The sequence below is a fragment of the Capricornis sumatraensis genome, chromosome 9, assembly GCF_032405125.1.
Source record: "Capricornis sumatraensis isolate serow.1 chromosome 9, serow.2, whole genome shotgun sequence".
Lineage (NCBI taxonomy): Eukaryota > Metazoa > Chordata > Mammalia > Artiodactyla > Bovidae > Capricornis > Capricornis sumatraensis.
The window spans coordinates 20,380,132-20,407,985 of NC_091077.1; the positions used below are offsets into that span (position 1 = coordinate 20,380,132).

A 27,854-nucleotide genomic window follows, 5' to 3' on the forward strand; every position below is an offset into this window, starting at 1 on the left:
CATCCCCAGGAAGGATCGGGATGCGGTCGGCGCTCTCGTGATATCCCTGCCTTCCTTAGGCTCTTTTACAGAGTGGATTTAATTCAGGGGATTGCCGTTGTGAGCAATGAAGGGCCAAGGAGGCAAAAGCGAAACGCAGAGGCAAACGCTGTCGGAAGGAAGGTGTGTGGGGACGGGGTCTCAGTCTTTTGGGAAGGGGACACTCCCCCTACACACACACCGCTGCTGCTGGACCCTCCTGGGCTCAGGGAGGCGGCGCTGAGGCCCACCTCTGTGACTTGGGCAATTTACCAAACCCTCTGTGCCTCAGTTTGCCCCACCGCAAAGTGGGCTAATAAGCACGTCTGCCTGTATGAGGTTGTGGGAAGGATTTAACGAGTTTAATTCAAGCACAGTGCTCGCTCGCGACCGGACCTGGCTGGTCAGTGCTCCATAAAGCATTGGTTACTCCTGTCCACCGAGACTGAGGCCTCTGGTACAGAGAATTTTCTAGTGTTGTGGTTTCCACCCCGGGGTAATTCAGCACCCCTCCTACCCCTATCCAGGGGTCTGATGTCTAGAGACATTTTTGGTTGTCATGTTTAGGGCGAGTGGGGCTGCTCCTAGCATCTACCCAGTGAAGGCCAGAAGTGCTGTCATGCCCAGGACAGCCCCCACCACAAAGAATAATCCAGTGCCAAATGCTGTGAGGGATTGGGGGCAGTAGGAGAAAGGGACGACCGAGGATGAGATGGCTGGATGGCATCACGGACTCGATGGTCGTGAGTCTGGGTGAACTCCGGGAGTTGGTGATGGACAGGGAGGCCTGGCGTGCTGCAATTCATGGGGTCGCAAAGAGTTGGACACGACTGAGCGACTGAACTGAACTGAACTGAACTGAACTGAACTGAAGCGTAAGCAGTGAACAAGATTGGGAAACCCTGTTCAACGGCCCAGGAAGTGCTCTATCTGCCTGATCCCCCTAAGGTCTCCCAACAACTCTAATCAGAGTTGCTCCTCTTCCCTGGTGGTTCAGGGGTAAAGGATCCGCCTACAATGCAGGAGCTGCAGGAAATGGGGGTCGATCCCTGGGTCGAGAAGATCCTCTGGAGGAGGACATGGCAACCCACTCCAGTATTCTTGCCTGGAGAATCCCATGGACAGAGGAGCCTGGCGGGCTCAAAGAGTTGGACACAACTGAGCATCATACACACTCTCACCTCCGTTTTATAGAAAGGGGAAACTATGACCCCGTAGCTTGCACAAAACTGCCTGGTTTGATCTTGGCTGTGGGCCCTGGGATGTAAGGAAAATTTTTTTTGAGTGTTAGAACCTTCCCCCTCTGAGTGTCCGCCCACCCCCTCACCCCCCACCCATTCTGACCAAAGATCAAAGGTCAGAGAGAAGATCAAAGCAAGTAACTTCCTGATGCTGGATGGGGGCTGCCAGGTCATCCAATATGCAGCTGGAGGAGGAAAGCCCGGTCCGGCGTCTGAGGCGGCTGTGGACGCTCTGAGGGGAATAAAGCGTGTCTGGATCTCCTGAACACAAGCTTGTCTGTCCTTCCTTTTGTCCTACCCAAGGGCCCAGCATTATCTGTCCTTCCTGGCATCCCTTCCCCTAGGCATGGCCTTCTCTGATCTTCCCAGCAAATCTGACCCCATCCCCCTTATTAGGGGGGCCTACATGCCCTCCGCTGGTATCCACCCAGGCAGCTGAGGCCTGATTTGGGATAAACCACCTTCACCTCCATTCCCACCCCTACAGGCTCTTTTTTTTTTTTTGGCTGAGCTAGGCCTTCGTTGTTGCATGGGAACTTTCTTTAGCTGCCGTGTGTGGCTTCTCATTGCGGTGGCTTCTCTTGAGCCTTCTCACTGCAGTGGCTCCTGGGCTCTAGAACATGTGGACTCAGTGGTTGTGGCACATCAGCTTAGTTGCCCCACAACATGTGGGATCTTCCTAGACCAGGGATCAAACCCATGTTCCCTGCGTTGGCAGGCTGATTCTTAGCCACTGGACCACCAGGGAAGTCCCCTCATAGACTTCTTATCTGATTCTCCCCACCTATTCAAAACTCTACTGTGGCTCAGTGACCTAAGGGTAATGTCCCAACTCCTCTGACATTCTGTCACCCTTCCTGGTCTGATTCTTCCAGTCCCAGCACTGATCATGGCGGGGTTTGGAGGATTCAGCTCAGCCCTCACTTAGAATTAGGGGCTTCAGAATCTTTGGGGTTCCAGCATCGCTCAGGCTGAGACCAGATCCAGTGAGTGAATGAGTTCATACATTCATGAATTCATGAATTCATGAATGAATGAATGACAATGCTCTGAGGCAGCTCCTTGGCTCCCCGGATCAGTCTTGTTCCTGCCATCCCCACGGAGTCAACTTTCCTGGTGGCTCAGACCGAAAAGAATCTGCCTGCAACGCAGGAAACCGGGTGTGATCCCTGGGCGGGGAAGAAGCCTTGGAGAAGGGCATGGCAACCCACTCCAGTATTCTTGCCTGGAGAAACCCATGGACAGAGGAGCCTGGCAGGCTACAGTCCATGCAGTCACAAAGAGTCCAACACGACTGAGCAACTGACACTTGCCAGAGTCAGGGCCAAGAATTACTGCTGCTGCTGCCGCTGCCGCTAAGTCGCTTCAGTCGTGTCCGACCCTGTGTGACCCCACAGACGGCAGCCCACCAGGCTCCGCCACCCCTGGGATTCTCCAGGCAAGAACACTGGAGTGGGTTGCCATCTCCTTCTCCAGTGCATGAAAGTGAAAAGTGAAAGTGAAGTCGCTCAGTTGGGTCCGACTCTTAGTGACCCCATGGACTGTAGCCCACCAGGCTCCTCCGTCCATGGGATTTTCCAGGCAAGAGTACTGGAGTGGGTTGCCATTCCCTTCTCCAGGAGCTCTTCCTGACCCAGGGATTGAACCAGGGTCTCCTGCATTGTAGGGAGACGCTTTACCATCTGAGCCACCAGGGAAGTCCCAAGAAGTACTAGCTGGCTTCAATAGACCAAAAACCCAGAGATGAGAGATGTGTTGGTACTTCCACGAAACAGCCCCTCCTCCCTCTGCTGGATCTGCCCCCAGGGGCTGCCAGGTTGATGCCTTGGGCTCCTGATCCACACAGGAGGCTGATAAAAGAGGGGAAATTCAAACATCTTTTACCCACAGGTGAGACCTCACCTGAAAGTGAATAATTAACTCAAAGATATTGGAAGTCACAGGGAATTCCAAGATTCCAGGGATCTTGAATCCACCTCTTGTCAGCTGCTTGCCCTCTGGCAAGGAATTTCTGTCTGAGCCTCAGTTTTCTCATTTGTAAAATGGGTGTGAAGTGTTGAGGTAAGAAAAGAGAGGAGGAATGCAAATTAAAAGCTTAGGCTAATAGGGTTGTATTTATTTTTTATTTTATTTATTTGTTTGGCAGTGCTATACGGCATGTGGGATATTCCTGCAACCAGGGATTGAACGCACGCCCCCTGCACTGGGGCTTCTCAGGTGACTCAGTGGTAAAGAATCTGCCTGCCAATGCAGGAAACTCAGGAAACCTGGGTTCGATCCCTGGGTTGGGAAGATCTCCTGGAGGAGGAAATGGCAACCCACTCAAATAGTCTTGCCTGAAAAATCCTATGGACAGAGGAGCCTGGCAGGCTACAGTCCACAGGGTCACAAAGAGTGGAACATGACTGAGCGACTGAGCACACCCCAGCAGTGGAAGTACGGAGTCTTTGGACCGTTAAGTCTTTGGAATCTTACTTAACCATTGGACCACCAGAGAAGTCCACTGGTAGTGTTAAAGTCGTCTTCCGGGGACTTCCCTGGTGGTCCAGTGGTTAAGACTTCCCACTTCTATGCAGGGGGCTCGAGTTCGATCCCTGATGGAGAACCAAGATTCCACATGCCTCAGAGGGTGGCAGAAAGTTGAAGGAAAAAAAAACCCTGAAATCGAAAGGAGGCAACCTTGGCCGGGAGGAAATGTGGTTCTCTGATCTCTCCTTATCTGTTTATCAGAGATCTGGGTCTACCCCTATCTCCTCTCTTTTTCTACCAGGCTATCTCTCTTGAAGCCACTATTTCCCATTCATACCCTTTTCAGCTCCTCTCCATGAAAAAATGTGTGTGGCAGTAATTGGTCCTTATCAGTGTCAAAGTCTGGGCTGGGCACCCCTTGGGTTACTTGAGCCTCAAGTTTACCTTTTGCTTTTCTTCTTTTTCCAGCATGGGGGATCCTAGTTCCCTAAAAGACCAGGGGTCAAATCCACAACCTATGTAGTGGAAGCGCTGGGTCTTAACCATTGTACCACCAGGTAAGTCCCATGAACTTTATAAATGGATTCCCCTCTGTTTCCCAATTTCTGTTTGCATTTTTCTGCATTTCTGATTCTTTGCCTTTATGTCCATTACTCAATCATTTGACAGATATTTCTTGAGTTCCTACTATGTGCCAAGCATCACTGGGGACAACCCAGTAACTAAGAGTGTGTATTAACAGGGATTATCGTCCAGTGGGGAAGACAAAGGGTTACAAATGGGGCAGGGGAGAGCAGGATACTGTGGAGCCCAGAGTAATAACTGAGTGGGGAAGAGAGGGTGCTGAAAAGGCTTTCTGGCTGAGAATATTAAGCGCTGATGCTTATATCCTTTTTAAAAATTTTTATTTTATCTTATTTATTTGGCTGGGCCAGGTCTTAGTTGTGGCATGCAGCATCTAATTCTATGTAGGGATCAAACCCAGGTCCCCTGCATTGGGAGGGCGGAGTCTTAGCCACTGGACCACCAGGGAAGTCCCATGACGCTTAGATCCTTTTAAACATACAGCATACCCATTCTAGAGCTGGGGAGTCCCAGGAAAAGATGGGACTTGTCCCAGCAGGAGGAGCTCGGAGTGGATGGGGCCGGACCTGGATCCCGGCCTCTGGTTCCGGAGTGCAAGTTTTAAACCACTGCTGGTGGAGACCCGGAGGCCGGGGGGAACTGCACCAAACTCTTGGAGGAACTTGAAATTGTGCGCGCGATGACCCAATCGTGGCGAGGGCTGCGGGGGTGGTGGGTGGAGGAAGGCGTTGGAAGGAGGATGGAGAGGAGTCGAGACCTCTGGCCTCAGAGTCGCGTGCACCTGACTCACGATGAGCCCCAAAGCGGTGTCTCGCCTGTGAAATTGGAGACTTGCTCCGCCTCCTGCTCTGCTGGGAGGAGAAAATCCACGTGGGCGCTTGGCACGATCAGCGCTCATAAATGCCAGCTGGTGTTAATATTTTGATCATCCCCATTATCGTTAATAACTAATTAATTAGAACTAATGTGTCCTCTCTGCGTCGGACTGGGTCTCTCCAGGCCCGGAAATCACCGGGCCCCAAGCGAGGTCGGACTCGGACCGCTATTTCACCAACCCGCGTCCCCAGCCCACCCCGTCCTCCTTGGCCCACAAGAGGCCTCGTAAATTTGCGGGCAGACTGAAACGGCGTGTGTCTTAAGGCGCGAGTCTGATTAGGAGCACCCTTGGCGTCGCCCCCAACCTGCGTGGGAGGGGGTCCGCAAACCAATGATAAGAACGGTGGGCACTAGGACCTCGCAGCCCCGGCGGGGCTGAATCCGCTGGCGCCCGGCGTCGAGAACCCATTTGCCCCCGGGCCACGTCCCCTCTTCGTGATGATTGGCTTGCCTTCTCCGGCGTGTGGCTCCGATTGGCGAGAGTGGACGCCGCTCCCGAGATTCCCCGCCCCACCCGAGGTTGTCCCGGGTCCACCAGCACCGCAGCTGCCAAAGCGCTCGGCGGTGTAGGGTGGAGGAGAGAGGCGCCGCGGGGAGAACTGGACGCGGACAGCCCGGCTCTGGGGTCAGTCTGCCAGCGCCGGACGGACGGGCCGAGCCCGGAGCGCCGCTATGGGCCCGGGGCCGCCGGCGGCCGGAGCCGGAGCGCTCCCGCGACCGCTGTCCCTGGTCGCGCGGCTGAGCTACGCTGTGGGCCACTTCCTCAATGACCTGTGCGCGTCCATGTGGTTCACCTACCTGCTGCTCTACCTGCACTCGGTGCGCGCCTACAGCTCGCGCGGCGCCGGCCTGCTGCTACTGCTCGGCCAGGTGGCCGACGGGCTGTGCACGCCCCTGGTGGGCTTCGAGGCTGACCGCGCCGCAGGCCGCTGCGCCCGCTTCGGCCCGCGCAAGGCCTGGCACCTGGTCGGTAAGCCCCGGTCCGGCCTCCCTCATCCGACTGCCGGCCCCTCAGTCCCACTGCTCAGTCCTCTATCTGCCTAGCCCATGAGCCTTCCCATCGGTCCACTTAACTGCTCTGTACTCTTCCTCTGTCTGACTGTCTGATGGGTGCTGGGTGACCCGTGGAGCCTCCTCCATGTGACTCTGGGTGTGACCCTCTAGTGTCGCTTTTCTTCATCTGTCTTATGCTCAGGGGCACCCTGAACCCTCTCTGGGTTGGATCTTCCTGCCAGTGCCTCCACTGTCAGTCTGTCTGGTCTGGCCTGACTTCTCTCTGTCTGTATGAGAGTGACCACCGATGACAGCTCTGAGTTAGGTTGCCTAGAACCCCGTGTCGCTCTCTGTCCCCTCAGTGCACTTTGTCCGTCTGTCTTCTGCCCCATCTTGGGCAACCTGGCAATTGGTGACTTTGGGGAGCTGCCCTGGGAACTGGGTTGTGGGCCGGGTGAGCCAGAAAGGTCAGGGTTCTATGCTTGTCCAGCTGATGGGATGGGGTTCTTCAGAGAAGGCTATGGGGTTACCCTCTGTTCCTCCTGGGGGAGTTGCCTGGACTAGAGGGCTGTCTGCGAGGGGAGGAGGTAGGTGTCACAGGGGCAGGAGTACCCTCCCCAGTGCACACCCCTGATAAGGCCCAGCTCCTAGAGTCCCTCCTCTGCCTGCCTGGACCCTGGGCCCTGAGATTAGCTGTGGGCCACTTTGCCTACTGTTCTCTTCCTGGCAGAAGTACTAGCCGCATCCTGGCACTTGGGGCACGCCAGGCATTTCAAGAAGCAAAGTCAGGAATCCTGCCACTTATGAGAATTCAGGGTGGCAACTTTTCAAGAGCCAGGAGGGCCGGCTAGTATCTCCCTGCCCTTGAAAACAGTGACTGAAGAGGCAGTTATTTGCCCCAGGCCCTTGTGCTTGACATATTTGCAAGGTTCAGCAGACCTCCAGGTTGCCTGCGGGTGGCCGGCATTGCTGTATCTGCAGCGGCTCGGGGCTGGATTTCAGGTTTCTTAGACACTGAGCATGCTCAGGCTGTTAGACGAGCAGCCAGGGAGGGGAGCAGGTAGAGGCAGGTGACTCAGACCGCAGACGGAGGTGTCCCTCCACGGGCTCACATTGGGATCGCTTACAGAGCTGAATTCGCAATCTCGAATGCAATTTTATTCATAATATTTGGGTAGACTTGTTGACACACACACCAAACAGGTCGTTCCTGGACCAAAGAGGTGTGAGGACTCTTTTTGTTTTCTGGGATGGACAGATGAGACCCTTCTAAGGAGATGGAGCCTTCAGTGGGTAGGTGGCCCTGGCAGTGGATGCTGCCTGTGCAAAGGCCCTGAGATGGGACCTAGTAGCAGTGCCGACTTCCCCTTTTGTAATCAGAGGGCCGAGCTTCAGTGAGGGTCTCACCTGACCCCAGACCAAAATCTAAGTCCCCTAAACTGAAGGCTTTGTGTTTAGGCAAAACAGATGTGGGGAATGGGTGCCCCAACCAGATATCTACCTGTACCCTCCCTCTGCCTTGGGGTTAGCACATAGGAAGATCCATGAAGATCTGTGGGAAGAGGAAGCCAGGGTGGCCCCTTGTGAGGCCTGATAAGGTGACTTGAATGAAGGTCACCTTGGCCACAGTGCCCGCTTCCACTCTATTTTGCCCCTGAATCTGTGGGTAGTGGGGATGGACTTGATGTTCACCTTTAATGAGCATGTGGGCTCCCCTTCTAGCCCACAGAGGACCCAGAGAGCACATGGATACTCCTGTGGGGTCCAGGTTGGTGCCGGTGGGTAGACTGGACTTCATAAGGAAGAAGCAGAGCACTGGAGGGGGCATTAGCTTTGGGGTTTTGGAGGATGAATAGGAGTGTGTGCTTATGGGGCGGCATTCCAAGTAGTTAAAACAGCATCTGCAAAGGTGTAAAGTCTCATGGCTTTGAAGTTGCTGAGACAGGAAGTGGCTCAGAGTAGTAGGAGTTCCCAATTTCATTAACTCTTAATCCTCACACCCATCTTGTGGGGTTTTTTCATTAGCTCCCTTTTCTTGAGGCAAAGGCCCAGAGATGTAAAGTCACTTGCCAAAGTCCTGAAGCCAGGCAGCCTGGGGCGCTGACAATGGTTAACTACCTGAGCAGTGGCAGGGTAGAGTCTGGCTATGGCAGCACATTCTTCTGACCAGAGTCTACAGTTCCTGTCTGGCCCTGAGTGGCCGTCAGACCTCCAGGCATCTGGAGGGGCCCGGGGTGCCCTTCTCAGGCACCAGTTCCAGAGAAATAGTGAGGGTGGTTTGGGTTTCAGTTCCCAATCCCTGGACTGTGGGGGCGGGCCCAAGTTCTGGGGGATGAGGTCACCTCCAGAGCCCGAGCCAGGGCAGGAAAGAGGAAGAACGGAAGTCTGACTCCAGGCCCTCCAGGGATGGGAGGAGAAGGGTGGAGGGCCGGACTCATAGTTCCATAGCTCACTCTGTGGGCCTCAGTTCCCTCATCAGGAAATGGGGTTAATAATAACATGTACTGCTTTGGGCTGTAAACAGAGGCCACTGTTATTATTCACTCATTGACAAGATCTTGGTGTGCCAGGCTCTGTAATGGGTGCCAGGGACACAGAAGTGACTTGGAGAGACCTGTTACCCACCCTCAGACAGACAGGCAGACAAAGAATTTCTGTGAGTGCTAAGGGACATGAAGAAGAGAAAGCAGGGTTCAGACGGTGTCTGGGTGGGGAGGGCACTGCTGGCAATGGAGCTGGTTGGGAGGGGAGCTTTTTGGAGGAGGTGACATTTGAGTTCAGTCCCAAGGGATGGAGAGGAGTGGGTCTTGCTCAGATGTAGTGGGGAGAAGCATTCCAGGCAGAGGGCACAGATGGTGCCAAGGCCCTGGGGCAGGAGGGACAGCTGGAGGCCCAGTGCCTGGAGCAGAGTGAGCTGAGGGGAGGAAGTGGGAGGAGGGGAGGGCAGGGAGAGTACGAGGCAGGTCGGCAGGGCCTTTGAGGCCTCGAGAAGGACCTGTGCTTGTTCTGAGGAATTAGGGTACTTTCCAGGTAGAGGCCCTCTCATGGGCTCATGGGGACACTAGGGTTCAGGGAGGGCAGGGTCCAACCAGCCCCACCCAGCGTCACCTGGTAGGAACTTGGAGGAAAAGTCCTCCTCGGTGGGGAGGCAGGAAGGAGAAGTGGTGGGCACTTCCCCAGGGGACCCCGCAGCGCTCTTTCAACCTGCTGCATGGCCTCAAGCTCTGCTTCAGTTTCTTGAGCTGTCACCTAGGGGGCGAGCCTGGGGAGTCCTGAGCTGGCACGGGGCCCCCCATTCCTGCCCTTGCCCCCTCATGGGTATGGCATGTGACCTACTCTGTGTGTTTTCCTGCCACACACAAGGGGCAGGTAGCCTGGATGGGGAGGCCCAGCTGCTCTGTCCTGTTTGGGTGTGTGTCCTCGGGGGACCCCTAGATCTCTCTGCTGTAGTTTCCCTATCTGTCACAGGGCTGTGAGCCCAGGGAGCCCGGGCCTCTGGCCCTCACTCACTGTGTACCCTTGTCTGTGTCTGTGTCTGGCGGGCCCGGGGCCAGCGGGAAGACCTGTGACATGCCCTCCCCCTCCGCTTGTCCACAGGCACCATCTGTGTCTTGCTGTCCTTCCCCTTCATCTTTAGCCCCTGCCTGGGCTGCGGGCCTGCCACACCTGAGTGGGCCGCACTCCTCTACTACGGGCCCTTCATTGTGATCTTCCAGTTCGGCTGGGCTGCTACACAAATTGCCCACCTCAGCCTCATCCCAGAGCTCGTCACCAACGACCACGAGAAGGTGGAGCTCACAGCTCTGAGGTACCACCTCTGGGGCAGGGCAGGGTGGGGCAGGGGGCCCGGGGCAACCTACCATGTCTGAGCTCTGCTTGGCTGTGTGGCTCTGGGTCTCAGCCCCAGAATGGATATCCGTCGATCAGCGTATCATTCAGCTGTTGCTGCGTAACAAATAGCACTGCATCAGCAGCTTCAGACAGCACATATGGACTGCCTCACAGTTCTGGCACGTGAGGAGTCTGGCTTCACTTAGCTAGGTTCTCAGCTTCAGGCTTGAGGCTGCAGTTGAGGTGTCAGCTGAGGTTTCAGGTCCCTCTGCCCTGCTTATGTTGTCATCGTTTGCTATGTTTGCTTCCTTTTAGAAGTCCTGGGGTTTGCTGCTTCTTTGTGGCCAGCATGAGAGTCTCTGATCTCAGGGATGGTGTGAGCCGCCTTCTTTCTGAGGGTCACTTGATTAGATCAGGCCCACCCAGGATGTGCTCAGTCGTTCAGTCATGTCCAAGTGTTTGCGACCCCATGAACTGTGTAGCCCACCAGACACCTCTGTCCATGGGATTTTCCAGGCAAGAATACTGGAGTGGGTTGCCATTTCCTTCTCCAGGAGGCCCGCCAGGGATAGTCTCTTTTAATTACATTTGCAAAATCCCTTGATCTTTGCCATACGTTGTTATCTTAACATGGCCTGACATCCTATTGTATTCATAGGTTCTATTCCCCAAAGGGAGGAGGTTAGACAGAGAGGAAGCAGGGCAGGGGGATCTCTGGGCATCTTAGCATCCTACGTGTCACATGTGGGTACAGCTGGCCCCCAGCTCATCCACTGACTTACTTAAAGGTGGCGATTCTAGGTGCAGTGGTAGCAGGAGCCCTTTAGAACACTTGCTGTGTGTGAGCACAGCAAACCATCTTTCATTCTCATGACAAGCCCAGGAGGTTGATTAACATGTGCCCAGGGAGAGGGTTTGAGCAGAGTGGGGCCTATGTCGGGGGAGCGGGGATCAGGAGGTGACTGTTGGGCAGGAGGGATGTCGCTCCTGCAGGTGGCCGTTCAGGCATGAACACTGGTCATGAGGCCCCGCCTCTCCACGGCCCAGTTCCCCATTAGGGCTGGGAGCTGCAGGCACTAACGGCATCGGGGGATTGCCCAATGACTGGGGCCCCCAAAGGCCCCAGCTGCAGGGGGCGGGCTGGGCTCATAGAAGTCAAGCTCTGGGTGCTTTCTACCCACAAGAGCCTCGTGACTCTGGGGGTGTTCTTGTTTTCACTTTCAGAAAGGGAAACAGAGTCCCAGTGAAACCCAGAGGCTCCTTATCTGGTGAGGCCCTAGGGGACAGGGCTCAGGGGCTATAGGCAGGTGCGGGCCCGGGTAACTCTGCCCAGCTGAAGCCCAGGGTTTCTGAGTATCTCAGGTCTCTGGGTTGCAGCCTGACTCGGCCCTGCTTCGTGGAATCTCTGTACTCTGGGCCCTGGGTAGGCAGGACCTCGTGGTGGAGTCTTGGTTCAGAGCAGGAAGTCTGATAATGTGGAGGCTGGGGAAACTGAGGCCAGCAGAGGCTTTCCGGGGACTACCTGATGTGTTGGTGGCTGACATCATGTGGCCAGGACTTCCCCAGGCATGGCTAGCATCTCTGACTGGGTGACCGCCTGGGAAGGAAGCGGTTGTGTGGCTTCTGGGTGGCCGCTCTGAGGCCTGACTGTCCCGCAGGTACGCCTTCACTGTGGTGGCCAACATCACTGTCTATGGAGCTGCCTGGCTTCTGCTACACCTGCAGGGCTCTCCCCGCACTGGCCCCGCTGAGGATGTCAGCGACCAACTAGGGCTCCAGGATGTGCCAGTGTTCCGGGTGAGCTGGGGGGGCTGGGAGGGGTGCTCCCAAGGACCTGAGCTCAGGGTTGGGGCCAAGTGTCACTGCTGACCACTTTCCTACCCGGTCCCCAGAACCTCTCCCTGCTGGTGGTGGGTGTCGGAGCTGTCTTTTCACTGCTGTTCCACCTGGGCACCAGGGAGGGGCGCCGGCGGCAGGTGGAGGAGCCCGGTGAACACAGCCCCCTGTTGGCTCCCTCTACCGCCCAGCCCTTGCTGCTCTGGAAACACTGGCTTCGGGAGCCAGCCTTTTATCAGGTATGACATTAGGGGGAGGAGGGTCAAACAAGGTTGGGGATGATGCTCCTCCCCCACCAGGGCCCTCACTGTGCTGGGCTGCAGGCAGAGATGGCAGACACTAGAGCAAATGTACCCCTTCCGCAGTCCACACCCAGGACAGACATTACTAAGAGATCATGCCATCTTCTCCACCTGACCAGCTAGGCGGTCACTACTAATGGTCAGGTGCCAGCTGCTGGGTGGCAAGCTGCAGGGTGACTCATCCTGACTTGGCACCCTGCCCCCTGGCCCCATGCTCCATGTGTTCCTAGGTTGGCCTGCTGTACATGAGCACAAGGCTTATTGTGAACCTGTCCCAGACATACATAGCCATGTACCTCACCTACTCCCTCCACCTGCCCAAGGTGAGCCGGGCGGACAGGTTGGGACAGGGGTCCCTGAGCCTGCTGAGCCAGGCCCGACGTGTTTGCGCCCTCTCCACCCCACAGAGGTTCATCGCCACCATCCCGCTGGTGATGTACCTTAGCGGTTTCTGCTCCTCCTTCCTCATGAAGCCAGTGAACAAGTGCATCGGGAGGAATGTGAGTGGGAAGGCGGGGAGGGGGGTGCCCCCAGAACCTGGGCGACTCCGGACAGGGCACCCACATCCTGATGGGAAGTGAGTTGTAGAACCGGGCGTTGAGCACCCTGTGACCACCCACAGCCCTCTAGAGGTCAGGAGTAGGCCTGGCGGGTATGACTGAGGAACCAAACACTTCATTTGATTTCCTTTATTAACTCGTGTTGAGACATGAGTAGCCACCAGTCTCTAGTGGCAGCCATGGCAGACAGCTTAGCAGTAGAACATGCGCTCCATGGATCACTCAGTATCAGCAGGCTCAGAACCTCAGAATTCCCCGAGGTCAGAGCTGGGGGCTCCTTAGGGATGACCCAACTCAGTCCTCGTTTGCTGGGGCTGGGGGCCAGATTGGAGACCAGAAAGGGCTGGTGTCCGGCTCAGGGCTGCCCAATGAGGTGGGCCTGACGCCGGGCTGGGTGCTCTGCAGATGACCTACTTTGTGGGCCTCCTGGTGATCCTGGCCTTTGCAGCCTGGGTGGCGCTGGCAGATGAGCTGGGCGTGGCTGTGTATGTGGCAGCTGTGTTGCTGGGCATGGGCTGTGCCACCATCCTGGTCACCTCGTTGGCCATGACGGCTGACCTCATCGGCCCTCACACGGTAGGATTGCTGAGTGGGGCCAAGTCGAGGTTGGGGACTGGGGCCGAGGCCTGGGGTGCTGACCCCCCTGCCTGTGTCCCTCCAGCACAGTGGAGCCTTCGTGTATGGCGCCATGAGCTTCTCGGACAAGGTGGCCAATGGGCTGGCAGTTATGGCCATCCAGAGCCTGCACCCCTGCTCGTGAGTACCCCATCCAGCTGTCGTCATGTCTAGTAAGGTGTGCCAAGCCTGTGTTGTATGCCAGGCACTGCCCGCAGACTATGGATTCCATGACCGACAGAAGATCCCAACATAGCGGTGGTGGCCTCAGAGTCAGGGAGACCAGGTTATTCCCCACTTCCAGCACCCATTTATTCAGAGTGGACAGTGTGCCCTGTGCTGGGCGCTGACGACACAAAGGTGGGTTGGGTGACGGGAGCGGACAGGGCAGTGGGAAGCCTGGAATCCCCGTCATTCAGATCCTTAGGCCTTAGGGTTCCAGGCACAGTACTATCCCATGAATAAATGTGTACGAGGGCTTGAAGGACACCACTTAGGAAGGCCCACTAGGGCAAGAGGTCAGGAAGGGCTTCCTTGAGGTGACATGGGATCTGAAACCTGGGGTTGTCAGGGATTTCTAGGTAAATGGAGAGGAAGAGCCTAAGCAAAGGCCCTGGGGAAGGACCAGGCCTGGTATGTTGAAGGAACAGTGGAGAAGGCCTGGGTGTCTGGAGAGTGAGGAGGGCAGGGAGGGGATGGCGCAGGCAGGTCGTGCAGAGGCAGCAACAGGGGAGGATGACTGCCTGGGGGTGGCCCCAGCCCTGTGGGCAGAGGGGTGGGCCTGACTCAGTTGCTCACTGCGCCCTCTAGTGGCTCTTGGAAGGACAGATGGGGCAGTGAAGGTGGGAACCGGAGGGGACTAGGATGTAGGGGTGGGGGTGGTGCTGGGCTGGACTGGGTTGGGGGTCCCGAGGGAGGACAAATGGGGAGTCTGGGATAGACTTTGAAGGCAGAGCTGACCTTACTGGGTGAGGTATCAGATGCTGGAGGGGATAAGGGGGTGGAGGGTGACCCACCACCTCCTGAGAGGAGCAGGAGGTCCAGCCTGGGGCCAGAGGGTACCTAGTGATAGCTCTCACTCCCTCTTGCTCCTCCCTAGCTTGGAGCTCTGCTGCAAAGCCTGTGTGGCTTTCTACCATTGGGTGATGGTGGTCGTGACAGGTGGTGTGGGCGTGGCCGCCACCCTGGCTCTGTGCAGTCTCCTGGTCTGGCCCATCCGCCTTCGGAAATGTGAGTCGTAGGTGCCCCCACCCCACAAAAGCCCCAACTAGTTCTGGGTGGTGGTAGGTCTGGGACAGCCGGGCCAGAACTGGCCGGCCCATCCCCCCAACCCCACTCCCACCCCTTCTCTTGCAGGGGACCCTGGAGCCTAGCCCTGACCCCACCCCGTGGTCCCTTGCCCTTTGTAAATTAACCTCGACTGTGAACATCTGATGCCCAGAGGTCTGGAGCAGCCCCTCCGCTCCCTCCCCTGCGTTGTCCTGTCTCTGTCTGGCTGTGGGTGGAGGTCAGGATGGATGAGGTCCCAGCAGCTTATCCCTGCTGGGGTAAGGGGAAGACACCGAGCTGGTGGGATTCTTGTGGTTTGGTGTACTCCAGTGCCAACTCTAACCCATCTCCCATGGTCTGGATGATGGAGGTGCTTTGTGTTATGTGGGGCTGAATATGAGGGTCCTGGGCCCAGGGGCTGCATGGAGTTCAGCCCTGGCCAGCCAAGGGTTTCCCGGGTGCTGCAAGGCCCTGGAGGACAGAGCTGTCGCTAAGCCTGCCAGGAGCCCCAACCTGGGGTTGGACGGCTGGGCCCAAACCTTGGCCGTGGAGGCGGCGAGGCTCAGCGTGCCTGGCTGGGGTCCACGAGTGCAATCCCCTGCGCCCAGGCCACTGCTGACCATGAATAAAGAGCTGCCTGGGGCCGGGACTGCCTTGGCTGTTTGCCTCGGCCCGGGGCGGGGCCAGGGTGGGCGTCTGTCTGCCTCTGCCTCGAGTTTGGCCACCAGGCTCTCCCTTTACCTGACTGCCCCCAGGCCCCGGCCCCAGAGGCGGACGGACGCCCAGGGCGGGTGGGAGTGGTGGCGCCTGCGCCCCTGCAGAGCCGCGTCGGGCAGCAGCACAATCTTTATCAGTGACTGGATGTATAGACGGGCGGGGGCCGCTGGTTGGTGGCGGGACAGTAGGGTTCCAGGCCCCACTGTCGGTAGTTCTGGGCGGTGTAGCGCGGGCGCTGGGGCGCTGACAGGTACCGCAAATAGTCAGACGCCCGCCAGAGCGGTTCCACCCCGAAACGGTGCCTGTTGATGGCTGTGGGGCAGGGCCAGGACCCGGGTCACGGCTGGCCACGCCCCCGGGCGGTCCCGCCCCGAGCCCCGTCCCCTGCCCCCGGCCTCACCGAATTCTTTGCCCCTGACGGGCCTGTCCTTCCACAGCACGCTTCCCCACCGAGTGCTGGGGTCTGTGTACTGGGCGGGGATGATGGGGTCATACCAGGCCGTCTCCCGCAGATGCTGGGTGTAGGCTGCGGGGTGGGGGTTGGGGTCAGCTCCGCACCTCCGGCCCCACCTGTTTTCCAGGCCTGGGAACTGTGGGGGAAGGTAGGGGCGGGAGGGGATGGGCGCTCACCGGGGGGCAGGCTGCGCTCCCGGTGGCCATAGCACCCGTGCCAGCGGGCATAAGCCTCACGGTACGGGCTGTCCGGAGCCCGTGGGAGCGTGTACCAGGCTTCCCGGGAGTCCGAGTTGGTCAGGCCCGTGTACCACAGCTGGCCGGCTGCGTCGCGTCCCATGGGCGTGTACTTCCAGCGCGTGGCCTGCTTGATGGCCGGAGTCCAGCGGGGACCCTCCTGGGACAGGTAGTCATCGCTGTGGGCAAGGGGCGGGAGGATAGTGACTGAGCTTGCAGCCCCCCTGCCCTCCCTGGGCCTCTCTGTCCTCTTTGCTGGCATCAGGGTGCAGAGGCAGAGGCCCTGCCAGAGGTGCGGGAGGCTGCCCCCCGGTAGCCCGCCCCCTGGTAACCCCTCCTCTCTATCCCATCCTCCCCGACCCCCAGGAACCTCTTAAATGCTTCTTCACCTTTTCTCGCCTCTACCAAGTCCCTTGTCCAACTTCACAGACCTGCAGGCCCTTTCCTCCAGGAAGCCACCCTGGCCTGGAAGTGTACTGGAAGTGGTCTCAGCTACAGCTGAGTGGCCCAGATTTCACTGTCACTGGTTTTGCCTGGGAGCCATGGGCTGAGGATCCAGGAAGACGTGTGGAGGGGCCCAGGCTCCCAGGAAGTGCCCTCACCATTCCTCCAAGTCCCCAGGGGCACCCAGGCGCTAAGACTGGCTCACATTTAAAGAAGCACCTATGCCTCCTGTTCCAGGGGCCTCTGGTACCAGACCCTCTCCAAGGCTGAGCACCTCAGGAGGGCTTCCTGGAGGAGGAGGTAACAGTGATGTGAGACAAGCAGCTCGTGCAAAGGTTGTGGGGCAGCAGGGGAAGATGTAAGAACTGAGGCTGGCAGAGCCAAGGGAAGTGGAAATATGCTGATGGTGACACTAAAACCTCAAGCAGGCATCATTAAAACTAAAGCTCCCCTTCTAGACACCCTGGCAGCACCACTGCCCGAGGGACAGAGGTGGGCGCGTGCAGTGACCTGGCAATCTAGCTCCAGGGATGTGGGTGCCCCAGGGAATGAGCCTGTGACCCCAAGATGGTGCCAGCAGGGCTGCTGACTAAACCATCTCCCTTGTGCCTGCTTGGGGTTCTCACCCCACAGGGCAAACAAACCAGAAGAGGAGAGTGTGGCCTACTGTCTGGGAAGTGGCCGTGGGCTGGGTTTGCTGCTTGCAGGGAGGGGAACTCCGGGACCCTCTGTCAGGCCTTACCCTTTTGAGCTACAAAATGAACTGAAACCACAAAGTGCACGTGGTTTGTGGAAAGGAACTTAAACAGCCTAAAACAACACACAGTGAAAGTGTCTGTGTCAATTATTACCTCAAGAAATAAAAACACTGCATTACAGCTGAAAGAAAAATGTTTTTTTCCTAATAAATGAAGCCTTCTTGGTCTAGAATCGAGACACCTACTGCCGTTTAAATGAATGTGTTGTGCTTAGTTGCTCAGTCGTGTCTGACTCTTTGCGACCACATGGACTGTAGCTCGCCAGGCTCTTCTGTCCATGGGGATCCTCCAGGCAAGAATATTGGAGTGGGTTGCCATGCCCTCCTCCAGGGGAGCTTCCCCACCCAGGTGGATTCTTTACCACCTCAGTCAGCAGGGAAGCCCAGCGTTTAAATAGAGCACTGAAGAAAGGTCATCTCCCACCCCAGCTGCCAGCCCTGACCCGCTCCATCGTTCCCCCAACCCTCACAGCTGTCCTGTACTCATTGCTGTCCATCCCCTCGCAGCAGCAGTGTCTGTGCACGCACCTGTGTCCCACTGCACACCTGTGGGACCCTGCTTCAATCGAGGTGGCACAGCTTTTCTTAATTTTCTTGGAAATGCACCACCCAAGGTACTCGCTCACCTTTTTTTGTAAAGCTGCACAGTATACCATTATAGTTTATTAATGATTAATGGATCCTCTAGTGGGTTGAAGGTGTCCCCCAAGTTCCTGTCCATCTGGAATCTCAGAATGTGACCTTATTTGGAGATATGGTCTTAGCAGATTAACTCCAGAGGGGGTGGGGCTTCCCTGGGGGCTCAGTGGTGAAGAATCCCCCTGTGCCAATGTAGGAGACGTGTGCGACCCCTGGTCCAGAAAGATCCTGCGTGCCTACTGAGACTGTGCCTTCAAGCCCAGGAGTCACAACTACTGAGGCCTGAACACTCTAGAGCCTGTGCTACACAGCAAAAGAACCTGCTGTAATGAGAATCCTGTGCAGCAACAGACCCAGCGCAGCCCAAAAAAGGGTCACGCTGGGTCAGGGAGGCCCTAACATGACCCCGATGCAGACTCCCAGTAAGGCAGGGGATCTGGACGGGCAGGGGAGGTCACGTGATGCGGAGGCAGTGTGGGTGATGCCTTTACAAGCCAAGGGACCACAGACCGCCCACACCCTCAGCCCAGAGGGTCAGGGGACAGGCGCCCCCTCGTGGCCTCAAGAGGCCCCAACCCTGCAGACAGAGAGCTTGGTCTTGACCTCCGGCTCCCAGAGAGGGGAGAGGGTGTATTCTGTGCCCCTTGTGGAAACTGGTCCAGCAGCATGGGGTTCACAGGACCCTCTGCTCTGCTGGCTGGCTGTGCTGTGCAGGCATGAACCACCACGTGACCTGCACCAACTCCTGCCAGGTCCCAAGCCAGGCACGGGTGGGAGGGGATGGGCGCAGGGAGCAGCCAGGTTAGGAGAGGGGAGCCTTTATGGAGCAAGACTAAGGCTGGTGGGAAGCAAACTGGGGGAGCGGCACAGGGCAGCATGTGCTCACCTGTAGAGAGGCGGAGGGAAATCCACTTCCAGGGTCCCCCGGGGAACACAGGGCCAGGCAGCCTGCCGCCTCAGGGTCTGCATGTCTGCCTCTGCATGCCTGGGGGCTCCTGCCTCCAAGTGCTGTGGGGCCATTGTTGACAGCGACAAAGGCCACCCCAGTGTCCTGGCAACAGCTGGGCCTACTGGCCCCCATCCAAGCCACTGCCTCCCTCCCTCAGGAGAGGGGCCCTTAGTGGAGCTCCTGGGTGAGGCCGGCCTGGGGCTCGGTCCAACCATCTCTTTTCTGTCCCCCAACACCCCCACAGGGGCATCTTGGAACAGAACCAACTTTCTGAATCTCCCTTCCATAATCTCAGCTCCACCTTCTCCCCGCATCCAGTCCTTTACCCAGTTTTGAGAGTCTGCACACGTGTGTTCACAACAGCACACGCCACCAAAGCCAGAGCGGAAGGAACCCAAACACCCACCAACCGCAGAACAGAAACCCCAAGCAGGGTCCCTCCGTGCCGGGGAGTACTTCTCAGCACAGAACGGAGTGATACACTTGACACAACCCTGAAAACACGACGCTCGTGAGAGAAGCAGACACAGAAGGGTTAAAAGAAAAAAAAAAAAAAAGAAGGGCACAGGGTGGGACTCCACTGATGGGCAATGTCCAGAGCAGGCAGGTCCACAGAGTGGGTTTCTGGTTGTCAGGGGCTGGGAGGGGGAAGGCGGGGGGTGACTGCTGATGGGGATGGGGCTTCTTTTCAACATAGGATACATACTGAAAACATACTGAATTGTACACCTTAATATGTTACGCGCATTTCACCACACATAAAAAAATTAACAAATCTAGAACCTGGCTGTCTTTCACCATCTCCAGTGGCTTGTGGCTATACTCCTGCCAGCACCTGACAGGGCACAGCCTCCTCCCTGGTCCCTTCCCACCTGTGTCCAGGTCTCCACACAGCAACATGGTCCTGTTCCACCTCCCTGGGGGTAAAAGCCCAAATCCTCTCCTCAGCCCACCAGGCCCTGCCTGACCTCCCCCGTCCCCTCCCTTCCTTCCCCTCCTCCCTCTCCCCCTTGCTCATTCTGCTCCACACACACAGGTCTCCCTCCTCTGTTCCTCCAACATGGTCCTGGCCCAGGGCCTTTGCATAGCTATGCCCACGGCTTGGGGCACTGCCTCAGCCCGGCTGTTGTCTGTGCCCCACACTGGACCCTTACTCCCACCTCAGCCCTGGGCTCAAGAGAGCTGCCTCTTCCCAAGCCCCCCACCCTCCTTCACACTGTGCCTGCCACATCCACTTAACACTTTACTGTCCACTCACCTGCATGACAGAAGCTACTCAAGGGCAGGTCTGGACTCCGGCCTCCCTCGTCCCTGCTGCCCAAGACAAGGATCTTCACAGGCTGTACCACGAGTCGTGGGCATCTGCTCACTGCAGGAGCATCACCTCGTTTCTTCTAGGACCCCCTGGATCTCCACCTGGGGGGCCCATCCTGTGTCGCAGCCCCTCCAGCCTGGCTACTTTCTTCCTCCCCATCTCACCCTCAGCTGTCACTAACACCCTTCCCCTTTGTCAGTCTAGGAGCAATGGAAACAAGTCCTACCCACCTCCCCAGCAGCCCCCAAGCCCAGGGCGCTGAGCCAGGCCTTGCTGGCTACTCACACCACCACCCCTGGGTCCACCTTCTCACTCCCACAGAACCTGCCACCAGCTGGGCTGCAAGGACTGGCATGGATCAGGGATCCAGGCATTCAGGAACACTGGCACTCCCTGTTGACCACCTACAAGTGGCCTCCTCAGCCTGTCACCGCCTGCTTGTGACATTCAGGCTGCTCTGGGGTTACGGCGAGTGCAGACCATCAGAGCCAAACGCACTGACAGACCCACTGGGCATGACCACGTGGTTGGCTCTCCCACCAGCCGCCCGCTCCCATGCCCAGCCCTGCCCCTGCACTGGAAGACAATACATGCTTCATCATTTCTGCCCTGTCTGTGCCCTCAAATGCGGGGCCCACAAGCAGAGCCAGGCCGGGTGCGGTAGACACAGGACTGTTTTCTTATTAAAAAAAAAAAAAAAGACTCAAACAAAAATAAGACCTGGACCAATGGGCATACACATGTCTATACACACTGTCCCTCTGCCCCCTGCAAGTAGCTGGGGGCAGGCCCACCCTTCCCCAAGTTCAGACACCCGCCCATCCTCTGAATGCTAGGGCTTTAAGAGCTGTGACCCGTTTTCCCCAGGGGTGGGGACGGGTCACAGCTCCCTGCCAGCGAGCCTTAACATTTGGGGACCAATTTACAGAAACACAAAAACAAATCCAAAGGAAAGTCACAAATAAGTACGTACACATGCACACGCTGGCTGCTGAGGGTCAAAGGTACTCAGAACCAAGAGCAGGGATCCTGCACGGCCTGCCCCACCCTGTCCACGCCCATCCATGTCCTCCCACCTCAGAAGAGGAGAGGGAGGCAGCTGCTCGGGCCCCTGGCCACAGCGGCCTAGCCTCCCGCCTCCGTCTACTCCAGGTGCAGCGGAAACAGGGTGGAGCATGACAGGGAGGTGGGCCCAGAGCCAGGGGAAGCTCGGTAAACTTGAGGGGGACCCTGGGGTGCCCCCTGCCCTGGCTGAAGGCGCAGACAGGACCCACTAGGGTAGCCTGGAAGGAAGGGCTGGGGAGGGCCAGGCACCCACAGGACCTGACCCTTGGGATCGATTCTGCCCTCAGGCTACCCTGACTGGTCACCCTGCAAGTGCCAAGAATCACAGTTGCCTGTGACCCCGTGAGCAACAAGGAGGGCTCAGTTGGGGTGAACACGTGACAGTGACAGATCCCCCTAGAGTTCTCAGATAGCAAGTCCACCTCGAGATGACCTCTGGCATGTAGCCTGCCTGGGGCCTGCTCCCAATGTCGTGCACTCAAGAGTCAGCGGGGGGCGGTCAGGTCAGGGAGAGCAGAGGCGGCTGCAGAGACCCCCTCAAGAGGGCACGTCCCTGTGATCCCTCCCGGCCGACCGGCGTGGTGTCCAGCTGTCCTGTCCTGCGGCAGGCGTGGGCGGCGGTGGGCACATGCTTCCGGGCATAGCATGCAGCCCTGATGAGGCAGTGGTGGTGATGGGTGATGGAAGCAGCCAGTCCAGGAGTCGTCCTGCGCTGGGCACACTGTCCGAGCCGGGGCCGCCCAGGGTGGGGAGCCAGAGCCCCACTCCTGCTGCTGCCCGCCCCGGCCCTGCCCCAAACACCGGCCAACAGGGTTCGCAATCAGGCTTTAATGGAATCTTCAGGGTCTCTCCAGGCCCGGCTCCCGCCCCACCCCACTGCCGATCTTGGGCCCGTGTGGGGGGAAGCAGAGGGTCCATGCACGCTGACAAGGTGTTGCTCTGCGACCAGGACGGCCGGTAGCTGTGGGTTTACCGGATCCTAGTGAAGAGGTTGAGGACGGACACAGACTCCTGCAGGATACACAGGGGCAATGCTGAGCCCTCAGCCCAGCCCCGCCGCTCAGGCATGGGAGGGAAGCTCTGCCCGGAGAGACCCCGAGGCTCTGGGCCAGAGGAGGGGCCTGTGCGGGCACCGAGCATGGTGAGCGCCCCAGGATGTGCAAGAGGGCCAGGCAATGCAGAAGCAGAGAGGGGCTGGGGGTCCTGGAGAGATCAAGGCTGGTGGGGCGGGGCGGGGCAGGGGGGGGCAAGATATGCTGGGGGCACACAATTGGGAACATGTGGCGCTGATACCGACCCACTTTACCTTTGTTGAACGGGTTTTGCTAAAGACATTCCAGAACCTCAGTGTCTCGTCTCCAGCACCGGTGACGATGGCCTCTCCGTCGGGGGACATGGCCTACGGGAGGAGAGAGAGGCCACTGTCCCTGCAGCTGCAGGCACCCAGAGAAAACATAAAGTACATCCTGCCTGCTGTGACGAGGGATGACCTTGCTGTGCGATTCGGCAAAGGACTCGCTGGCTTAAGGACAAAACTTGTTTTTGGAAAACACCAAAATGCTGACGAGGGCATGTGCGTTGAGGAGAGGGGCTCCTGTCTCCAGACACGTGAGAGTGGCTGCTTAGTGCACTGTCTAGAGATGACCTGAGCAAGTACACAGGGGTTATCTGCAGCATCTTCCACTTCCATGTGGAAGCAGACACCTGGAGATCACACAGTGCGCAGAGCCACCCTTGCTCACAGGGCAGGGAGCTGGTGAAACAGACTCAGAGTGACAATGCCGCAACCTGTCACTCGGTCCCAGGGCCCGGAGCTGGCCCAGATGGGAGGACAGACCTGGGCAGCAGGGCGTACTGCCTCTTGGGCCTGGCAGGGAGACTCACCAGGTACAGGACCCGATAGGAGTGCCCGGTCAGCTTGGCCACCTGGGTCAGAGAGGGGTACTTCCAGACCAGGATCTGGTTCTGTGAGTAGCCGTGTGTGCTCACCTAGGGGACAGAAAGGGCACTGTGCCGGGGTCCCAGGCCCCCAGACGCATCCACAAAGCACAAGAACACAGGACCTGCCTAAGGGTGCAGAGACCAGCAGGTGACAGCCCCTAGCCCGGCTCCCTCGTCCACGATTGGACAGACACGGGGACCACACTGCCCATGAGAGCCCTTGGGCCTCTTTGGGCGTCACTCTGGGTATGGACACCTGGGTGAGGTTCTGCCAGACCTGGCTGGCCAAGGCCTGACCGCCTGCCCTCCTGCCGCCCACCCGTCCTGTACCCCACCACTCACCAGCTCGTTGGCGTGCTTGGACCAGGCTAGGTTGCACACCTGGGAGCCAGTGTCAATGCACTGCAGCGGCTGCCCTGTGAGCGTGTTCCAGAAGCGGATGCAGCGGTCAGCCGTGCCGCCACCAGACGCCAGCAGCCCATGCTGGTGGGGGGACCAGGCGATAGCCTTGACGGCGGCCAGGTGCTCTGTATACTGCTGCACGGGGCTCAGGCTTGAGTGGTTCCATACCAGCAGCTGCGGGGACGGCGCTGTGAGGCTGGCATCCCTCGGCACACCCCCGTCACCCCTGCTCCACAGAGGGGGCTGCAGGGAGCGAGGGGCTGGCCTACCTTGTTGTCGTTGCCTCCTGAGGCGAGGAGCTGGTGGTCGGTGGACCACTTGAGCCCGCACACCTCCTGCCGGTGACCCTGTAGCCGCCGCTCTGACTGCAGGGGGGGTGTCCGGATGTCCCTCTGCAGGATCATGCGGTCCCGGCTCCCGGATGAGAGCTGGTCAGCGTTCCAGGCCAGCGCCCCTGTGGCCAGGTGGAGGGCAGGCTGAGGATGCGGCCTGGCCCCACAGCACACCCCCACCCCTGCCCCCAGGTGGCTCCTCACCGACACGCGCCGTGTGGCCTTCCAGCATTGACAGCTTCTTCCCTGCAGCGGCGTCCCAGATCTGCACGAAGCCCTTGTGTGTGCCGACAGCCACCAGGTTCCCCTAGGATGGCAACAGGGGCAGGTGTCAGGCCCAGCATGGGGCCCTCCCCTCCCTCCAAAGTCTCTTAATGCTTGTGCCATAGGATCCCCTGCTCGCAACCCAGGCAGGTAAGTCATATGGAGCTCAGGTTTGTTAACACCCACATGACATGTGCAGAGATCCACATGCGTCAACATGTGGAGCAAACCTGGCCACCCCCGTGTCTGTCATCTAACCAGGCTGGGGACAGCCAGGGCGCAGATGTCACTGGGGCTAGACAAATGACCATAAGGCTCCTTCTGGGTGTGCAAGGCCCCACCACTGTGGAAGTCCCTTCCAGTGAAGTCCAGTCAGACCTCCCCTGTGCCTACCCTGCCCAGCAAGGGGATGGAGCTGGTGTACTGACCCTCTCAGACCAGCCCACGGAGGTCACTGAGTCCCCTTCCACAGAGAGGTCACAGAGCCGGGTCACCTGGTGGAAGGCGTAATGTTGGTGCGACAGATGTCGGGCCCACTCCTCCTTTAAGGCCCAGACTGTCTATCCATCCATCCACCCACCCCTTCACTCTCTCATTCCCTCACACCTCAGGCCTGTGGGCAACAGCCTCACTGTGGGCCCAGGAGGTAGCTGGAGGCTCAGGGACACACACAAGCACAGGGATGCTGACTGCACAGACTGGAGGGGAACGGGCATCACAGCCGGGGCGCCCTGCAGCAGGCGTCAGCCACGGGCTGTAGGGGATGTGTATGCGGGTGTGCCAGTGTCCCTGTGGGGGGCTCCACTCACTTTCTCTGAACCCACCAACATGTAGTTCTGTCCCTCAAACATGCCACCCTGAGGGCCAGCAGCCACTCAGAGGAGGGGGAGTTACTGCTGGGTGGGGGCCCTGTGCTCAAGCCGGAAGCCAAGACCGTAACTGCTGGAAGTCAGGCCAGGGCAGGGATGGTCTGCACCCTGAGGAGACGGGGTAGGAGAAGGGAGTGGCTGGGAACTATCCAGGCCCCAGCAGCTCCCCCATGGCTCACACAGGGCCCGGCCTGGCTTGGCTGCTCCCTAGCACCACCCTCCGCAACACACACACGTGTGCACGTGCTCAGCGAAACCCACCTGGCTGGTACAGGCACTCCACAGGTACACGCAGGTCCCCAGCCCCACGCTGAGCACATTGAGGGAGGACCAGTCCACTAGGTTCAGGTAGAAGTCGTCCTGCAACTCGGGAGCGTCCAGGACCTTGAAGGGGATCTTAGAGATCTTGCGCGTGGGTTTCCGTGGAGACCGCAATAACTTCTGACTGCAGGGAGGAGGTGGGGTAGTGGCTTTGCAGTGACTGCACGGACCTCACAGTCTCCCTTTCCAGCAGCCCCTGGTGTTTTGGGCTCATCCTGACTGACACTCTGTGACTCCAGACCTGTGGATGACCCCATGGCCACCAACCCTCTGCCATGGGTGCTCAGCTGCCCTGAGCGCTGACACCCACTTGCCCTCTGCTTGGAGCCTTCTCCAGGAGCCTCGCTGACCTGTGCACAGCCCCCAGCACTGCCCCCTCCCCACCCTGTGCAGGTCTGGACTCACCTCTTATTGCTGACGGGGGACAGGGAGTACGGGGACACGTCATTGCCATCATCGGGGCTGGAGCGCTTGGTGCTGAGCGAGTACTGCAGGTGGGGGACACCTCTGAGTGGATGCTGTGCCCCAAAGCCCCGGTGCCCTGAGCCCCTGGGGGGAGAGCACACAGGGCGCCAAGCCGGAAGCGCTCTGACTAGAGACACGTGTCCCCAGAAAACCAGGCCTGGCCCCCGAGGTGTCCTCCCACAGGCCTGCTGGCATCTGCCCATCTCTCCTGGCCCCACAGCCACCAGCTCCTCAACTCAGAGGGTCAGGGGGGTCCCAAGCCAGGCCCCTGACACTGCCCTGGGGCTCGCGCACGAAAGGAGTGGTGGGCGGCTTGAGGTGAGCCTGGCATGAGGCAAGGGTTAAAGGGGCCACCACCGTCTGGACTCCAGCTGCCAGCAGGGCTGCGCAGGAGGCGGCAGCGGCCAGTGGGCTCACCGTGAAGAGGCCCTTCCTCTCAGGCGTGGAGGGCTGCAGCCGGCGGTCCTCTGTCTGTGGGTCCTGAACCTTCTCAATGCCAGCGCCCAGCAACTCGTTCTTGAGCAGCGCTGAGTAGGCCAGGCCATCTGTGGGCACCAAGCTCCGTGAGGCCAGGCTGGGGGTGGGGGGCTGGGGCTGGGGGGGACCCGAGTGCTGACCTTTGCCATTGTCCGAGGTGGCGTCCTTAGCTTTCCGGTTCTGGCTGGGGGATTTCTCATTTTCCTGTGGGTGGAGAGGGGAAGGAAGAGTGAGTGGGAAGGATGGGCCCCTGCCCCCAGGCTGCACAGTCAGGGTCTCACCCTCCGCCCTTCGGCAGCGCCTCACGTTGATCCTGTGGAAATTCACGCTCCAGTTGGCACCAGCTCGTGAGGGGATGAAGCGGTCTCCGTGCTTGCTGGGGGAGGACACGGGGGAGTTGGCAGGGGTCAGGGTTCGCCGCATCTCCGCCACCTGGAAGGACGGCAGGGTGGGCTGGGTGCCTCAGAGCCCCCAAGGCCAGTGACTCCTCCCTGACCAAGGCCCCGACCGCTACGTCTCCTTGTCCGTGGCCTCTGGCTGAGGGTTTGATCTTGGAAGTAACCCATGTGTTGGCGCCTGTGAATGGCACCACGTCTGAGGCTCAGTTCGTGTGTCCGGCTCCCTGGGAAGGAAGTGGCTAGAGAGCGAGAGCCCAAGTGCGGGCATCACCATGACCTGCAATCCATCTCCAGGGTCACACACGGACAGGAGAGGTGGCGGCACAGAACACAGGGCGTCCACCTGTCCCGCCACCCACATCCCCACATGGTCTCTTCCCCGGCTGCGGTGTCAGGCAGTGGAAATGTCCCAGGAACGCCCTTCCTCCTATAAGGGAGGTTCAACTGCGCTCCCCAGAGAGATTTGCTGTGGTCCCGCCCCTGGGACCTGGGGTGTGACCTTAACCGGAAATTGGGTCTCTGCAGGATGAGCTCACATTGGAGCAGAACAGCCCCAAACCTAAGGCCCGTGTCCTCAGAGGAGACAGAGACATCAGCACACAGAGGAAGGGGTGGCAGAGACAAGGCAGAGGTGGGGTGGACAGGTCTGTGCGCCCAGGAGTGCCAACAACCCCAGACACTGGAAGAGGCAAGAAGGAGCCCACTCTGGACAGCCTGTGCAGAGCCAAGAGTGCTGAGTAGTGGTGGGCACAGCCTGCCAAGTGTTGGGAGCCTACAACATGGCGGAGGGGGTAGGAGCTTGGGCAAGAGCAAAACAGCTCCCCCCATTCATCTGTCCCAGTCACCCAGAGAATGAGGGGTCTGTGGCCCCAGCAGCAGAGGAAGTATGGGGAGGTGCTGGGGGGTTCACACCTGGGTGTGACCATGCTGCCACCATGGGGGAGAATGTGTGTGTCACCTGTTGGGCACCTCTGTTCTCAAGGGACAAAGCCCAGCGGCTGAGCACACCTGGGCCCCCACCAGCCCCACCGCACAGGCTCCACCGGGCAGGATGGCGCTGGCACGCTAGCCCCAGCACTCACGCACGGCATCGTGTTCTCGTTCTGGATGACGATCTGCCGCAGGAGGCGCCGCTCATAGTCCTGGTCCATGGTGAGGCGGGCAGGCACGGCCTGCCAGCCGTGCTCAGCAGCCCTGGACGGCCTGGTGGGGAG

The 27,854-nt window shown here is 58.7% G+C and overlaps 3 protein-coding genes across 6 annotated transcripts; 1 reads left to right on the top strand and 2 right to left on the bottom strand.

Moving 5' to 3' along the window:
* The first annotated feature begins 5,861 nt into the window (after positions 1–5,861).
* Positions 5,862–16,497, top strand: MFSD12 (major facilitator superfamily domain containing 12). Of its 2 annotated transcripts, none has more exons than XM_068979610.1 (10): positions 5,862–6,159; positions 9,780–9,990; positions 11,672–11,810; positions 11,906–12,088; positions 12,382–12,474; positions 12,559–12,651; positions 13,117–13,287; positions 13,373–13,467; positions 14,426–14,556; positions 14,683–16,497. In XM_068979610.1, exons 1-10 carry the CDS (start codon positions 5,862–5,864, stop codon positions 14,697–14,699), a joined length of 1,431 nt encoding a protein of 476 aa, XP_068835711.1. In that variant the 3' UTR covers positions 14,700–16,497. The 2 variants fall into 2 exon arrangements, with proteins under 2 accessions (XP_068835711.1, XP_068835712.1); XM_068979611.1 differs by having other exon boundaries at positions 16,369–16,455.
* TEKTIP1 (tektin bundle interacting protein 1) lies at positions 13,763–18,811 on the bottom strand. The gene is made up of 4 exons (XM_068979612.1): positions 18,729–18,811; positions 15,943–16,181; positions 15,713–15,838; positions 13,763–15,624 (listed from the first exon to the last, which is right to left on the bottom strand). Exons 1-4 carry the CDS (start codon positions 18,809–18,811, stop codon positions 15,446–15,448), a joined length of 627 nt encoding a protein of 208 aa, XP_068835713.1. The 3' UTR covers positions 13,763–15,445.
* A 2,126-nt stretch (positions 18,812–20,937) lies between these two features.
* On the bottom strand, positions 20,938–27,833 carry FZR1 (fizzy and cell division cycle 20 related 1). Of its 3 annotated transcripts, none has more exons than XM_068979798.1 (13): positions 27,723–27,833; positions 26,549–26,674; positions 26,383–26,446; positions 26,183–26,310; positions 25,706–25,788; positions 25,241–25,424; positions 24,539–24,604; positions 24,051–24,153; positions 23,784–23,968; positions 23,455–23,688; positions 23,056–23,160; positions 22,478–22,570; positions 20,938–22,182 (listed from the first exon to the last, which is right to left on the bottom strand). In XM_068979798.1, the coding sequence occupies exons 1-13, from the start codon at positions 27,789–27,791 to the stop codon at positions 22,141–22,143; spliced, it is 1,482 nt and encodes a 493-aa protein (XP_068835899.1). In that variant the 5' UTR covers positions 27,792–27,833; the 3' UTR covers positions 20,938–22,140. The 3 variants fall into 3 exon arrangements, with proteins under 3 accessions (XP_068835899.1, XP_068835897.1, XP_068835900.1); XM_068979796.1 differs by having other exon boundaries at positions 22,469–22,570; XM_068979799.1 differs by lacking the exons at positions 25,241–25,424; positions 25,706–25,788.
* Positions 27,834–27,854: the final 21 nt, after the last annotated feature.

Excerpts from the sequence above, each read along its gene's own strand:
- FZR1 (XM_068979796.1), bottom strand. The coding sequence starts at position 27,791 with ATGGACCAGGACTATGAGCGGCGCCTCCTGCGGCAGATCGTCATCCAG. Across the intron at positions 25,425-25,705 it reads TCCCCCGTCAGCAATAAGAG|TCAGAAGTTATTGCGGTCTC; the intron begins GTGAGTCCAGAC and ends TCCTCCCTGCAG. Across the intron at positions 24,154-24,538 it reads CCGTGGGCTGGTCTGAGAGG|GGGAACCTGGTGGCTGTCGG; the intron begins GTCAGTACACCA and ends TTGCCATCCTAG.
- MFSD12 (XM_068979610.1), top strand. The coding sequence starts at position 5,862 with ATGGGCCCGGGGCCGCCGGCGGCCGGAGCCGGAGCGCTCCCGCGACCG. Across the intron at positions 12,089-12,381 it reads GGGAGCCAGCCTTTTATCAG|GTTGGCCTGCTGTACATGAG; the intron begins GTATGACATTAG and ends ATGTGTTCCTAG. Across the intron at positions 12,652-13,116 it reads ACAAGTGCATCGGGAGGAAT|ATGACCTACTTTGTGGGCCT; the intron begins GTGAGTGGGAAG and ends GGTGCTCTGCAG.
- TEKTIP1 (XM_068979612.1), bottom strand. The coding sequence starts at position 18,811 with ATGCAGACCCTGAGGCGGCAGGCTGCCTGGCCCTGTGTTCCCCGGGGG. Across the intron at positions 16,182-18,728 it reads TTCCCTCCGCCTCTCTACAG|CGATGACTACCTGTCCCAGG; the intron begins GTGAGCACATGC and ends CCTTGCCCACAG. Across the intron at positions 15,625-15,712 it reads CGTCAGGGGCAAAGAATTCG|CCATCAACAGGCACCGTTTC; the intron begins GTGAGGCCGGGG and ends CCTGCCCCACAG.